This window comes from Mya arenaria, chromosome 4, assembly GCF_026914265.1.
Source record: "Mya arenaria isolate MELC-2E11 chromosome 4, ASM2691426v1".
In the NCBI taxonomy this organism is placed as follows: domain Eukaryota; kingdom Metazoa; phylum Mollusca; class Bivalvia; order Myida; family Myidae; genus Mya; species Mya arenaria.
The window spans coordinates 20,493,677-20,509,996 of NC_069125.1; the positions used below are offsets into that span (position 1 = coordinate 20,493,677).

The window sequence follows — 16,320 nt, forward strand, 5'->3', positions numbered from 1 at the left end:
TATTTCACTTGATGTATCATGTGGACAACCGACTATTCTCACTTGATGTATCCTGTGGACGGCTGACTATACTCACTTGATGTATCCTGTGGACGGCCGACTATACTCACTCAATGTAGCCTATGGATGGCTGACTATACTCACTTGATGTATCCTGTTGACGACTGACTATACTCACTTGATGTAGCCTTTGGACGGTCGACTATACTCACTTGATGTATGCTGTGGACGGTTGACTATACTCACTTGATGTAGCCTTTGGACGGCCGGATATACTCACTTGATGTATGCTGTGGACGGCTGATGGGTTATAAACCATTGGTAAGACAGCTTTGGCTCCCAGCCCTGAAGGTCTGGATCCTGCCACAGGAGAGTGACCTCGTCGCTTGTGTCCGCGCTGTGCCAAAGGGCCTCTGTCATCGTCGTACCAGGCCCAGAGGTAGAATCGACTAACTGAAGAAAGACATTTTTAATGCGTTCATGTAATATAAGCTTTGTCTTTTGTTAACAGTTTCTGATAAAAAATACACACATACACTTAAATGGCGTACTTTTAATTTGCAATAACATACTTGTATTCGAACTAGTCTTCTCGCAAAACCATATTTAGGTAAGAATGTACACAACGGAGATCGAAATGTAACAATGAACATAATTATTGACATCAACGATTTCTCATAAAAGCCTAACATTTTGTTAAATTAGTCGTCGGTATTGCATGAATATAAATATACATTATAGATAGCTGTGTGAAGTTAGCTAAACATACGACATTGGACATTGGACATTCAAAATCGAATGTTGTGCTGGCACGACATTGGACATTGGACATTCAAAATCGAATGTTGTGCTGGCACGACATTGGACATTGGACATTCAAAAGTGAAAGTCGTGCTAGCACGACATTGGACATTGGACATTCAAAATCGAATGTTGTGCTGGCACGACATTGGACATTGGACATTCAAAAGTGAAAGTCGTGCTAGCACATTGGACATGGACATTCAAAATCGAATGTTGTGCTGGCACGACATTGGACATTGGACATTCAAAAGTGAAAGTCGTGCTAGCACGACATTGGACATTGGACATTTAAAATCGAATGTTGTGCTGGCACGACATTGGACATTGGACATTCAAAAACGATTGTCGTGCCGGCACGACATTGGACATTGGACATTCATAACCGAATGTTGTGCTGGCACGACATTGGACATTGGACATTCAAAAGTGAAAGTCGTGCTAGCACGACATTGGACATTGGACATTCAAAATCGAATGTTGTGCGGGCACGACATTGGACATTGGACATTCAAAGGTGAAAGTCGTGCTAGCAGGACATTGGACATTGGACATTCAAAATCGAATGTTGTGCTGGCACGACATTGGACATTGGACATTCAAAATCGAATGTCGTGCTATGCTAACACGACATTGGTCATTGGACATTCAAAATCGAATGTTGTGCTGACACGACATTGGACATTGAACATTCAAAATCGAATGTCGTGCTAGCACGACATTGGACATTGGACATTCAAAATCGAATGTTGTGCTGGCACGACATTGGACATTCAAAATCGAATGTTGTGCTGGCACGACATTGGACATTGGACATTCAAAAGTGAAAGTCGTGCTAGCACGACATTGGACATTCAAAATCGAATGTTGTGCTGGCACGACATTGGACATTCAAAAGTGAAAGTCGTGCTAGCACGACATTGGACATTGGACATTCAAAATCGAATGTTGTGCTGGCACGACATTGGACATTGGACATTTAAAAGTGAAAGTCGTGCTAGCACGACATTGGACATTGGACCTTAATAACGGTTTGAAATCATCCGCTGGACACTCATTCATTCTCTGAGGTTTACTTAGATCTGTTCACAAAATGGCCGATTCCTTTTTAATATCAGGTTTTTTGATTGGTCACCAAAAGTATGCATACCTTGTATAAAATATTTTTCAAACAAAAGTCTTTGATGATTATAAAAGTAACAAAATGTGAAATGAAAGAGCTAGTTAAAGCGCTATTGTTTCTGCGGATTATATTGAGCAATAAAAATATAACACCTTTACTGAACATATTCCGGTTCTCAGCAGGGTGTCCACCTTTTATGGATTAAAAATATCCAAATTGAAATAAGGCGTATGTTGTATATCAACAATTAAAGCAATCAACACAATTTATGAGTAAAAGAAAACACAATCGATTGCAAAATTGCGTCCCACCAAACAATAATTCATATTGAGGTTATACAATTACAATTGTAAAGGATCATTATTTAGTGATATATCTACTGCCTTTATGTATACAATGACTATATGTACAATTTGGATTTCAATTTATTGGGGCTAACATCATTGTATATCAACAATTAAAGCAATCAACACAATTTATGAGTAAAAGAAAACACAATCGATTGCAAAATTGCGTCCCACCAAACAATAATTCATATTGAGGTTATACAATTACAATTGTAAAGGATCATTATTTAGTGATATATCTACTGCCTTTATGTATACAATGACTATATGTACAATTTGGATTTCAATTTATTGGGGCTAACATCTGCAACATTTTATAAATGTCGCACTCAATAAATGTACAAATATAAAACAAGCAGTTCAATTCGACTACAATACTGGCCACATATTATTCAGCTAATGGACGCGTGAACTGCTCAAATCTATCTTAAAGGACCATTCGAAGTCTCTGTCTATCATGGGTCCAAAATTTATATTTATTACCAAGACAACTAGCCGGCACGACATATTATTTTGAATGCCCAATGTCGTGCTATTTCGATTTTGAATGTCCAATGTCCAATGTCGTGCCAGCACAACATTCGATTTTGAATGTCCAATGTCGTGCTAGCACGACTTTCACTTTTGAACGTCCAATGTCCAATGTCGTGCCAGCACAACATTCGATTTTGAATGTCCAATGTCCAATGTCGTGCCAGCACAACATTCGATTTTGAATGTCCAATGTCCAATGTCGTGCCAGCACAACATTCGATTTTGAATGTCCAATGTCGTGCTAGCACGACATTCGATTTTGAATGTCCAATGTCCAATGCCGTGCTAGCACGACTTTCACTTTTGAATGTCCAATGTCGTGCCAGCACAACATTCGATTTTGAATGTCCAATGTCCAATGTCGTGCTAGCACGACTTTCACTTTTGAATGTCCAATGTCCAATGTCGTGCCAGCACAACATTCGATTTTGAATGTCCAATGTCCAATGTCGTGCTAGCACGACTTTCACTTTTGAATGTCCAATGTCCAATGTCGTGCCAGCACAACATTCGATTTTGAATGTCCAATGTCCAATGTCGTGCCAGCACAACATTCGATTTTGAATGTCCAATGTCCAATGTCGTGCTAGCACGACTTTCACTTTTGAATGTCCAATGTCCAATGTCGTGCTAGCACAACATTCGATTTTGAATGTCCAATGTCGTGCTAGCACGACTTTCACTTTTGAATGTCCAATGTCCAATGTCGTGCCAGCACAACATTCGATTTTGAATGTCCAATGTCCAATGTCGTGCTAGCACGACTTTCACTTTTGAATGTCCAATGTCCAATGTCGTGCCAGCACAACATTCGATTTTGAATGTCCAATGTCCAATGTCGTGCCAGCACAACATTCGATTTTGAATGTCTAATGTCCAATGTCGTGCCAGCACAGCATTCGATTTTGAATGTCCAATGTCCAATGTCGTGCCCGCACAACATTCGATTTTGAATGTCCAATGTCGTGCCAGCACAACATTCGATTTTGAATGTCCAATGTCGTGCCAGCACAACATTCGATTTTGAATGTCCAATGTCTAATGTCGTATGTTTAGCTAACTTCACACAGCTATTATAGCTAACGTTTTAAATAAACCTTCATTTCTGATATTTCCGGAAAATTAAAGAATTGAGCTAATCTGCGAATTGTGAAAAGTAACACAAGCTATACTTGCTCTACAAACACTCTCCTTCACGTTCATGTAACACACACTTTGACACGGATTATTCAGTAGAATCTTTGATGAAATAGCACAGTATACATAATCAAATAAAAAAGTACCATCACATGGGTATTCTTTCTATTAAAGAAAAGAATACCCTTGTGATGTTATTTTTTTTATTTGATTATATAGATTCTTGAACCGGCACTTTACTATTTTAGATAGTATAATCATATATATATATATATATATATATATATATATATATATATATATATATATATATATATAGATGAAAAAAATCGCAAAATTGATATTCGAATATTTGGTAATTCTTTCGATCGAATATTCGAATATTTTATTACCAAAGTACATCATGTAGAGGTGGTAGTAAACTATCATTATTACTTGCTAAAGTAATAGCCGGAGGTATTTTAACCATACCTTGACGTAGCCAGTACGCGCGGCGGACCCTGATTTCCCCCAAATGACTCTGAAATCCCCCATTTTCAAAACAAACAAAAAACACACAAAATATATACTTAAACGCTGTACTATACAGTAACATTTCAAGGCACGAGCATTTTATCGAAACGTTGCAAACAGTTTAAAGCATATATACGTGTAACTACATTGCTGTAGGACATGTCATTCATATTAGCACGACAATTTGAGCAATGTTGACAGCTAAATATGCAGCCAAGACAACACATTGGAGTGAAGGCCGATTCCTAAATGCTTGATTGGCAAAGGCATTTAAATTTACCGATTTTTTTTATGTCACTTGTCTAATAGCCAGTTATTGTAAAATTACGGTGGCTTTTGATGGTACTCGACGATGTCTCTAAATGTTAAGGGCGCGTGTATAATGTATTGTCATCGCATTCACACCTCTGGCATTACGGGTCAATCGTTGTAAAAACAAGACACACGAACTTTATACACAACAACGGAGTTGTAGGCCAAAGTTTTTTTTCAACACCTTCTTTTTGAATATTCAAATACCGATTTTGACATTCGAATACCAATCGTTTGATCAAATATTCGAATTGGATCCCTAATATATACATAATATAGTAGTAGCAGTGCACTACACTTTACGTCATATGACATTGTAAATTATAAACAAATGTTATAGATGCACTTATACTCCCAAATAAAATAAGGTAACAATTAAATCGATTGTTTTAATTTCCCCCAAAAAATGAATAAATGTCGAAAACAATATATATAAGCATTTATATATAAATAGTGGGATGAATTCCAACAACCGTTAAGGGGCCTCATGGTAAATTGTGGATGCAATGATGCTCATGAATTACAGTGTGTACATACGGTGATTCTTCATTAGAACTCACAACGAGGAACACGATTAAAACGTTCATCTTACTGAAATCGAACAGTTTATTACATATAGTGATCAATCACTACAGTTACCTTGAATTGAATTCCCGGTATTCCAGATTTATAGTTATTTCCGTGGTAATGCAAATGATTTCCTTTCCACAAGATGGCATAAAATTTCGTGTTTGAAACATATCCAAATACGGCGCCGAAGTAAGGCTTGTTGTGGGTTTCAGTAGTGAACCAGGTCCCAGAATATTGAATAGCACTAAAAACTTGCTCCCCTGTAAGTACGTACAATAAATGAGCTAGTGTATTAATGTGCGTTACTGGGTAGAGGCCTGGGCAATCTAGGATATTAGAACTTACCTATGAGCATAGACGGAATGTTTGTTGAAACCAATTGTTGAACTTCAGCACCGTTAGATTTCACCATCCATGCAGGGCTTTTGTCCATAATAGTGGGATCAAGTGCTACCACAAAATGCTTTGTAAAGTTAGTTGCAACTATTTTGTTGATATGAATGCACGCGTCGTAGATATCGGGTATAGAATCTCCATCGGCGTCCTTTTCGCAAACATCACCGACTCTGTCCCCATTCAGATCTGTTTGCAATGCGTTGCTTACGTAGGGACAATTATCCAGGTCATTCCATATACTATCATCGTCTACGTCATAATCACATACATCTCCTGAAAGGAATGAAGATAAGACACTCGTATGTTTATGAATAAATAACAAAACAAGTTCTTATCAATATCTAGTGCACTCATTTCGGTTTTTATGTATAAGTATGAAGTATGATTTTTATACCCTTTCCATCGCCGTCAACGTCGGACTGCTCTCCATTTGCATATGTGGGACAGTTGTCATAATCATCGGGCACACTATCAACATCTCTGAAATGATAATCTGACTTGTAGAATTCTTACTTAAAGGCGCGCATGTACACAAGGACTACCAGCAGTAAACCTAAAGGCGCCCATGTACAAGGGCTACTAACAGTAAAACCTTAAGGCGCCGCGCATGTAAATAAGGATCACGACCAATTAAAGTAAAAGGCGGGTATGATTCACGGATAACGAGCAGTTAACTTAAAGGCGTGCATTTATACAAGGACCACTAGCAGTTAACCTAAAGGCGGGGGCATGTATACAAGGATCTTGAGCAGTTAACCTAAAGGCGTGCATTTATACAAGGATCAAGAGCAGTTAACCTTAAGGCGGGGGCATGTATACAAGGACCTTGAGCAGTTAACCTAAAGGCGTGCATTTATACAAGGACCACTAGCAGTAAACCTAAAGGCGGGGGCATGTATACAAGGATCAAGAGCAGTTAACCTTAAGGCGTGCATGTATACAAGGATCAAGAGCAGTTAACCTAAAGGCGGAGGCATGTATACAAGGATCTTGAGCAGTTGTTAACCATAAGGTGTGCATGTATACAAGGACCACTAGCAGTTAACCTAAAGGCGGGGGCATGTATAAAAGGATCTTGAGCAGTTAACCTAAAGGCGTGTATTTATACAAGGACCACTAGCAGTAAACCTAAAGGCGGGGGCATGTATACAAGGACCACTAGCTGTTAACCATAAGGTGTGCATGTATACAAGGACCACTAGCAGTTAATCTTAAGGCGGGCATGTATACAAGGAACACTAGCTGTTAACCATAAGGTGTGCATGTATACAAGGACCACTAGCAGTTAATCTTAAGGCGGGCATGTATACAAGGACCACTAGCTGTTAACCATAAGGCGTGCATGTATACAAGGACCACTAGCAGTTAACCTTAAGGCGTGCATGTATACAAGGACCACTAGCTGTTAACCTGAAGGCGCGCATTTGCACAAGGACCACTAGCAGTTAACCATAAGGCGTGCATGTATACCAGGACCACTAGCAGTTAACCTTAAGGCGTGCATGTATATAAGGACCACTAGCTGTTAAACTTAAGGCGTGCATGTATTCAAGGACCACTAGCTGTTAACCAAAAGGCGTGCATGTATACAAGGAGCACTAGCAGTTAACCACAAGGCGCGCATGTATACAAGGACCACTAGCAGTTAACCTCAAGGCGTGCATGTATACAAGGAGCACTAGCAGTTAACCACTAGGCGTGCATGTATACAAAGACCACTAGCTGTTAACCACAAGGCGCGCATGTATACAAGGACCACTAGCAGTTAACCACAAGGCGTGCATGTATACAAGGACCACTAGCAGTTAACCTCAAGGCGTGCATGTATACAAGGAACACTAGCTGTTAACCTAAAGGCGTGCATGTATACAAGAAGCAACAGCAGTTAACCACAAGGCGTGCATGTATACAAAGACCACTAGCTGTTAACCTAAAGGCGTGCATGTATACAAGGAGCACTAGCAGTTAACCACAAGGCGCGCATGTATACAAGGAGCACTAGCAGTTAACCACAAGGCGCGCATGTATACAAGGACCACTAGCTGTTTAACTAAAGGAGTGCATGTTTACAAGGAGCACTAGCTGTTTACCACAAGGTGCGCATGTATACAAGGACCACTAGCTGTTAACCTTAAGGCGCTCATGTATACAAGGACCACTAGCTGTTAACCTTAAGGCGTGCATGTATACAAGGACCACTAGAAGTTAACCTTAAGGCGTGCATGTATACAAGGACCACTAGCTGTTAACCTTAAGGCGTGTATGTATAAAAGGACCAGTAGCAGTTAACCTTAAGGCGTGCATGTATACCAGGACCACTAGCAGTTAACCTTAAGGCATGCATGTATACAAGGACCACTAGCAGTTAACCTTAAGGCGTGCATGTATATAAGGACGATCAGCAGTTAACCTTAAGGCGTGCATGTATACAAGCTCCTATAGCAGTTAACCTTAAGGCGTGCATGTATACAATGACCACTAGCAGTTAACCACAAGGCGCGCATGTATACAAGGACCACTAGCAGTTAACCTAAAGGAGTGCATGTATACAAGGACCACTAGCAGTTAACCTTAAGGCGTGCATGTATACAAGGACCACTAGCAGTTAACCTTAAGGCGTGCATGTATACAAGAACAACTAGCAGTTAACCTTAAGGCGTGTATGTATACAAGGACCACTAGCAGTTAACCTTAAGGCGTGCATGTATACAAGGACCACTAGCTGTTAACCTTAGGGCGTGCATGAATACAAGGACCACTAGCAGTTAACCATAGGGCATGCATGAATACAAGGACCACTAGTAGCTAACCTTAAGGCGTGCATGTATACAAGGACCACTAGCAGTTAACCTTAAGGCGCGCATGCATACAAGGACCACTAGCAGTTAACCTTAAGGCGTGTATGTATACAAGGACCACTAGCTGTTAACCTTCAGGCGTGTATGTATACAAGGACCACTAGCTGTTAACCTTAAGGCGTGCATGTGTACAAGGACCACTAGCTGTTAACCTTAAGGCGCGCATGTATACCAGGACCACTAGCAGTTAACCTTAAGGTGTGCATGTATACAAGGACGACTAGCAGTTAACCTAAAGGCGTGCATGTATACAAGGAACACAAGCAGCTAACCTTAAGGATTACATGTATACAAGGACCATTAGCTGTTAACCTTAAGGCGTGCATGTATACAAGGACCACTAGCAGTTAACCTTAAGGCGCGCATGTATACAAGGACCACTAGCAGTTAACCTTAAGATGTGTATGTATACAAGGACCACTAGCTGTTAACCTTAAGGCGTGTATGAATAAAAGGACCACTAGCTGTTAACCTTAAGGCATGAATGTGTACAAGGACGACCAGCAGTTAACCTTAAGGCGTGCATGTATAGTAGGACGACCAGCTGTTAACCTTAAGGCGTGTATGTATACAAGGACGACTAGCAGTTAACCTAAAGGCGTGCATGTATACAAGGAACTTTAGCTGTTAACCTTAATGCGTGCATGTATACAAGGACCACTAGCAGTTAACCATAAGGCGTGCATGTGTACAAGGACCAATAGCTGTTAACCTTAAGGCGTGCCTGTGTACAAGGACCACTAGCTGTTAACCTTAAGGCATGCATGAATACAACGACCAGTATCTGTTAACCTTAAGGCGTGCATGTATATAAGGACGACCAGCAGTTAACCTTAAGGCGTGCATGTATACAAGAACGACTAACAGTTAACCTTAAGGCGTTCATGTATACAAGAACAACTAGCAGTTAACCTTAAGGCGTGCATGTATACAAGGACCACTAGCAGTTAACCTTAAAGTGTGCATGTATACAAGGACGACTAGCAGTTCACCTAAAGGCGTGCATGTATACAAGGACCATTAGCAGTTAACCTAAAGGCGTGCATGTATACAAGGACCACTAGCAGTTAACCTTAAGGCGTGCATGTCTACAAGGACCACTAGCAGCTAATCTTAAGGCGTGCATGTATACAAGGACCACTAGCAGCTAACCTTAAGGCGTGCATGTATACAAGGACCACTAGCAGCTAACCTTAAGGCGTGCATGTATACAAGACCACTAGCAGTTAACCATAAGGCGTGCATGTGTACAAGGACAACTAGCAGTAAACCTTAAGGCGTGCATGTATACAAGAACGACTAGCAGTTAACCTTAAGGCGTGCATGAATACAAGAACAACTACTAGTAGCAGTTAACCTTAAGGAGTGCATGTGTACAAGGACCACTAGCTGTTAACCTTAAGGCGTGCATGTGTACAAGGTCCACTAGCTGTTAACGTTAAGGTGTGCATGTGTACAAGGACCACTAGCAGTTAACCTTAAGGCGTGCATGTGTACAAGGACCACTAACAGTTAACCTTAAGGCGTGCATGTATACAGGGACCACTAGCTGTTAACCTTAAGGTGTGCATGTATACAAGAACAACTAGCTGTTAACCTAAATGCGTGAATGTATACAAGGATCACTAGCAGTTAACCTTAAGGCTTGCATGTATACACGGACCACTAGCAAATAACATTAAGGCAGGCATGAATACAAGGACCACTAGCAGTTAACATTAAGGCTTACATGTATACAAGGACCACTAGCAGTTAACATTAAGGCAGGCATGAATACAAGGACCACTAGCAGTTAATCTTAAGGCTGGCATTGATACAAGGAGCACTAGCTGTTAACCTTAAGGCGTGCATGTATACAAGGACCACTAGAAGTTAACCTTAAGGCGTGCATGTATACAAGGACCACTAGCAGTTAACCTTAAGGCGCGCATGTATACGAGGACCACTAGCATTTACCCTTAAGGCGCGCATTAATACAAGGACCACTAGCTGTTAACCTCAAGGCGTGCATCCACTAGCTGTTAACCTTAAGGAGTGCATGTATACAAGGACCACTAGCTGTTAACCTCATGGCGAGCATGTTTACAAGGACACCTAGCAGTTAACCTTAAGGCGTGCATGTATACAAGGACCACTAGCAGTTCACCATAAGGTGTGCATGTATACAAGGACCACTAGAAGTGAACCATAAGGTGTGCATGTATACAAGGACAACTAGCTGTTAACCTTAAGGTCTGCATGTATATAAGGACGACTAGCAGTTAACCTTAAGGGATGCATGTATACAAGGACCACTAGCAGTTAACCATAAGGCGTGCATGTATACAAGGACCACTAGCAGTTCACCATAAGGTGTGCATGTATACAAGGACCACTAGTTGTTAACCTTAAGGTGTGCATGTATATAAGGACGACTAGCAGTTAACCTTAAGGCGTGCATGTATACAAGGACCCGTATCTGTTAACCTTAAGGCGTGCATGTATAGAAGAACAACTATCAGTTAACCTTAAGGCGTGCATGTATACAAGGACCGTTAGCTGTTAACCTTAAGGCGTGCATGTGTACAAGGACCACTAGCTGTTAACCTTAAGGCGTGCATGTGTACAAGGACCACTAGCAGTTAACCTTAAGGCGTGCATGTATACAAGGACCACTAGCTGTTAACCTCAAGGCGTGCATTTGTACAAGGACCACTAGCTGTTAACCTTAAGGAGTGCATGTATACAAGGACCACCAGCAGTTAACCTTAAGGCGTGCATGTATACAAGGACCACTAGCTGTTAACATTAAGGCGTGCATGTATACAAGAACCCGTATCTGTTAACCTTAAGGCGTGCATGTACACAAGGACCACTTGCAGTTAACCTTAAGGCGTGCATGTATACAAGGACCACCAGCAGTTAACCTTAAGGCGTGCATGTATATAAGAACGACTAGCAGTTAACCTGAAGGCGTGCATGTATACAAGGACCACTAGCAGTTAACCTTAAGGTGTGCATATGAACAAGGACCACTAGCTGTTAACCTTAAGGCGTGTATGTGTACAAGGACCACTAGCAGCTAACCTTAAGGCGTGCATGTATACAAGGACCACTGGCTGTTAACCTTAAGGCGTGCATGTATACAAGGACCACTAGCTGTTAACCTTAAGGCGTGCATGTATACAAGGACCACTAGCTGTTAACCTTAAGGCGTGCATGTATACAAGGACCACTAGCTGATAACCTTAATGCGTGCATGTATACAAGGACCACCAGCAGTTAGCCTTAAGACGTGCATGTATATAAGAACGACTAGCAGTTTACCTTAAGGCGTGCATATATACAAGAACAACTAGCAGTTAACCTTAAGGCGTGCATATATACAAGGACCACTAGCTGTTAACCTTAAGGCGTGCATGTATACAAGGACCACTAGCTGTTAACCTAAATGCGTGCATGTATACAAGGACCACCAGCAGTTAACCTTAAGGCGTGAATGTGTACAAGGACCACTAGCAGTTAACCACAAGGCGCGCTTGTATACAAGGACCACTAGCTGCTAACCCTAAGGCGTGCATGTATACAAGGACCACTAGCAGTTAACCTTAAGGCGCACATGTATACAAGGACCACTAGCAGTTAGACTTAAGACGCGCATTGCTACAATTACGACTAGCTGTTAACCTCAAGACATGCATGTATACAAGAACCACTAGCAGTTAACCTCAAGGCGTGCATGTATACAAGGACCACTAGCTGTTAACCTCAAGGCGTGCTTGTGTACAAGGATCACTAGCAGTTAACCTGAAGGGATGCATATATACAAGGACCATTAGCAGCTAACCTTAAGGCGTGCATGTATACAAGGACCACTAGCAGTTAACTTTAAGGCGTGCATGTATACAAGGACCACTAGCAGTTAACCATAAGGCGTGCATGTATACAAGGACCACTGGCTGTTAACCTTAAGGCGTGCTTGTATACAAGGACCACTAGCTGTTAACCTAAATGCGTGCATGTATACAAGGACCACCAGCAGTTAACCTTAAGGCGTGCATGTATACAAGAAAAACTAGCAGTTAACCTTAAGGCGTGCATATGTACAAGGACCACTAGCTGTTAACCTTAAGGCGTGCATGTGTACAAGGACCACTCACTGTTAACCTGAAGGCGTGCATCTGTACAAGGACCACTAGCAGCTAACCCTAAGGCGTGCATGTTTACAAGGACCTCTAGCAGTTAACCTTAAGGCGAACATGTATACAAGGACCACAAGCAGTTAATCTTAAGACGCGCATTGCTACAATTACCACTAGCTGTTAACCTCAAGACATGCATGTATACAAGAACCACTAGCAGTTAACCTCAAGGCGTGCATGTATACAAGGACCACTAGCTGTTAACCTCAAGGCGTGCATCCACTAGCTGTTAACCTTAAGGCGTGCATGTATACAAGGACTACTAGCAGTTAACCTCAAGGCGTGCATGCATACAATGACCACTAGCTGTTAACCTTAAGGCGCGCATGTGTACAAGGACCACTAGCTGTTAACCTTAAGGCGTGCATGTATACAAGGACCACTAGCAGTTAAACCTGAAGGCGTGCATGTACTCAAGGATCACAAGCAGTAAAACCTTATGGCGTGCATGTACACAAGGATCACGACCAGTTTTCTAAAGGCATGCATGTACCTAAGGTCCACTAGCAGTTAACCTTAAAGCGTGCATGCATACAAGGACGACCAGCAGTTATTGTATAATTCAACAGGGATGTTAATGCACCAGTCAATTGCAACCACGGCTCCCCAGGTCCGGGGAATAGCGGGGTCTTTGAATCCCCGCCTGGCGGGGACGAACTGCTGGTTAAATCCCCACCAAATGCCCCCGCACCCCAGGGACCACAGGTAAGGTCCATTCTCCGCTATTTTTGGCGCGAAGGCAAAACCAGATTTGTCCAGCACTGCAGGGCCACCTGGAAGGTAAAAACACGGCCATTTTCCCGGCTATCCCCGGTATACCACCGGTCCTTTGGAGGGGGGGCGTGGTTACAATTGACTGGTGCATAACACAAAATGACAATAAAACTTCTATATTAACGTGATTTTAGAGGTACCATCTCACATCGACATTGGACTAGCATAATAATTTGTTTCCGGTCCGAGATTCCAATCTCAGACACGATGGTTGGACCTTACTCCGGTTTACGCACATGCTCTCGGGTTGGATTGTTTATACGGACCGGAAACGCCTGTTTATTTGATTTCATTCCTTTATCTTGATTATACATTTATGTCATGCAGTAAATATAAAAAATGATTAATACTTGTTTGTAAAACTACTAAAAAAGTAATATTTGCAATAATCTTGAGTCAGCGAAAGCATTAATTTTGATGTGTTTAAATTCTATAACGCAACGTAACGCAACGCAACTTAACATAACGATATGAGCATCAATTACTGTTTCCTATATAATTTAAACTGATACTACAACATACAACATACCTGTCAAAGGAAAGTGTGTCACAGAGATCACCATAACCGTTTTCATTTGCATCGTTCTAAAATTAAGGTACGCTATACAATTATAATACCATTTGTTTAAAATGCTTCTTGTGTTACATTTAAAAAAATTGGGTTAACGTTTTTATTCACTTATTTTTCATATTTAGAATAAGTGAATATAAGCGTTAACCCATTTTTACAAGAAAGACATATATGCATTGTGTGAAAAATCTAACAAACCAAAGAAGCACATTACTGAAATACTGACAATGATTGGACTTAATTTAACAGCTGTAATTATGTCAATTATTGCAGTGTATACTAAATACCTGATCCATTTTAACTGCAGATACAGGCTAACAATCGAACCATTTCTAGTCGAATACAGTTATAACGAGCCATCACAGACACCATATTTACTATAATACATTAGCTCAGTGGTTCTAACGTCTTGTAGTAGAATCGTAAGTCTTACCTGGAATGGGTTGAACATGTTTATACAGTTGTCACAAACATCTCCTATCCCGTCTCCATCAACGTCTTCTTGTTCGGCGTTAAGCTTTCCAGGACAGTTGTCGTCCCCGTCACTCAGACCTCAAGTAAGCAGAAATAAGCACATTTTTATAAAACGTAAACACTTTTGATTTCCATCTTATGAAGCTTAAAACTCAAGAAGCGATTGTTATTGTACATGTTGGCAAACGGTTAGTAAAATCACACCGTAAAAATAAACAGTTTAGACCATTATGCTATTTACAATCCCGCGATGGAACATATTTATAAGTACACCGTCACGTTTTCTTCTTTTCACGATAAAATATACGAACAGGTTAAAATAGACTTTTACCATCATTATCGTCATCATTGTCGCACACATCACCCGTGCCGTCGCCATCGCTGTCCAACTGATCTGGGTCGACGTCATTTGGACAGACGTCGCAGACGTCACCGTAACCGTCGCCGTCTATGTCTACCTGGTCCCAGTTTGAATTGAACTGACAGTTGTCCTTCAGGGGAGTGTGATGTTTGATTAGCTTTATGTTATTTAGCTCAATACAAAGTATTGTCATAAACAGTGTTATAATCATCAATCTACTAAGACGCGTAAATAAGACGTCGTTATAACTATAGCAGAAGGGATACTTGGACAGTTGCTATAAACCTAACATTACATTTTCCTGAAAAACAACATCCAAATGTGTATACACATATATACAAGTAAGGCGTACAATAAATAATATAACTGTGACACTTGCTTTAGAAACAGTGTATCAATCAGAAAGTAGATAAATGCCGTATATATTATATAAGTATACATATATCATCATCATTAGTACGGAATTCCGTTAATCACCCAAATCAATTTAGGTGCTGACACCCTGTTCTGGTGTCAAACATTGATATTGCAGTGAGAGATTTTTTGGTGAATATGTTTTGTTCACGTACGTTCCAGTCATATCTGCCGTCGTTGTCGTCGTCCGTATCACAGTTGTCTCCCTTGTTATCTCCGTCTGTGTCCTCCTGGTTGCTATTGGAGACCGTCGGACAGTTATCCTGAAAGATCCCGATTTCTTTTCATATTCTAACTTTAAAGACAATAATTATAATTTTGATGAACTGATATTAACAAGAACTGTGTTCGATACAAGTAAATACATGGCTGTTATCCCAAGCACCATTAAATTAAGATAACATAATTATTGAATACAATAACAATTCTTTGCCCGTGGAGATACTAACGGTTAATTTATATTGATACGAGTCAAACTTGTATAGACGTTGTTTGGAACATTGTGTCTACCATTTGGTCTGGTCGTATTTGTTGAAGCTATTACCTTTTTACACCCATATTCTAAGCACGATATTCCCCTATCCGGGTAGCCGTCATTATCCATGTCCGAACTGCAAATTCGTCCGTTTCCGGCGTAACCGGGTTTGCACTAAAGTTCAGTTTATTTTAAATGTTTTGAAACAGAGTAAATCTCTACATTTAAAGGAAGGAGTAATTCCATAAAGTGTCTAATGTGCAAATATCGGACATCTTATAATTATTTTTTCTCTTTTTATTAAGATAAGCTTACAATTTTAACACATGTTAGAAATAATCATTTCTACCTACAAACTAACTCGACAAAGAGTTAATATGCGAAAATAGTTTTCATTTAACGTGTAAAAATAAACGTCACGGCAGATGTACATCAACCATAAATCATGTGTTGGGTTTGGTGCTATTTTTTTGTATTTC

At 40.6% G+C, this 16,320-nt stretch overlaps 1 protein-coding gene across 1 annotated transcript; it reads right to left on the bottom strand.

Moving 5' to 3' along the window:
• Positions 1 to 208: 208 nt before the first annotated feature.
• LOC128230687 (thrombospondin-1-like) lies at positions 209 to 15,970 on the bottom strand. Its single transcript, XM_052943131.1, has 8 exons — positions 15,911 to 15,970; positions 15,522 to 15,629; positions 14,923 to 15,082; positions 14,551 to 14,669; positions 14,076 to 14,131; positions 6,128 to 6,213; positions 5,683 to 6,006; positions 209 to 453 (listed from the first exon to the last, which is right to left on the bottom strand). The coding sequence occupies exons 1-8, from the start codon at positions 15,968 to 15,970 to the stop codon at positions 209 to 211; spliced, it is 1,158 nt and encodes a 385-aa protein (XP_052799091.1).
• Between the last annotated feature and the right edge of the window lie 350 nt (positions 15,971 to 16,320).

Excerpts from the sequence above, each read along its gene's own strand:
- LOC128230687 (XM_052943131.1), bottom strand. The coding sequence starts at position 15,970 with ATGGATAATGACGGCTACCCGGATAGGGGAATATCGTGCTTAGAATAT. Across the intron at positions 14,670-14,922 it reads CAATGATGACGATAATGATG|GTCTGAGTGACGGGGACGAC; the intron begins GTAAAAGTCTAT and ends TGCTTACTTGAG. Across the intron at positions 454-5,682 it reads CATTCCGTCTATGCTCATAG|TTAGTCGATTCTACCTCTGG; the intron begins GTAAGTTCTAAT and ends GTCTTTCTTCAG.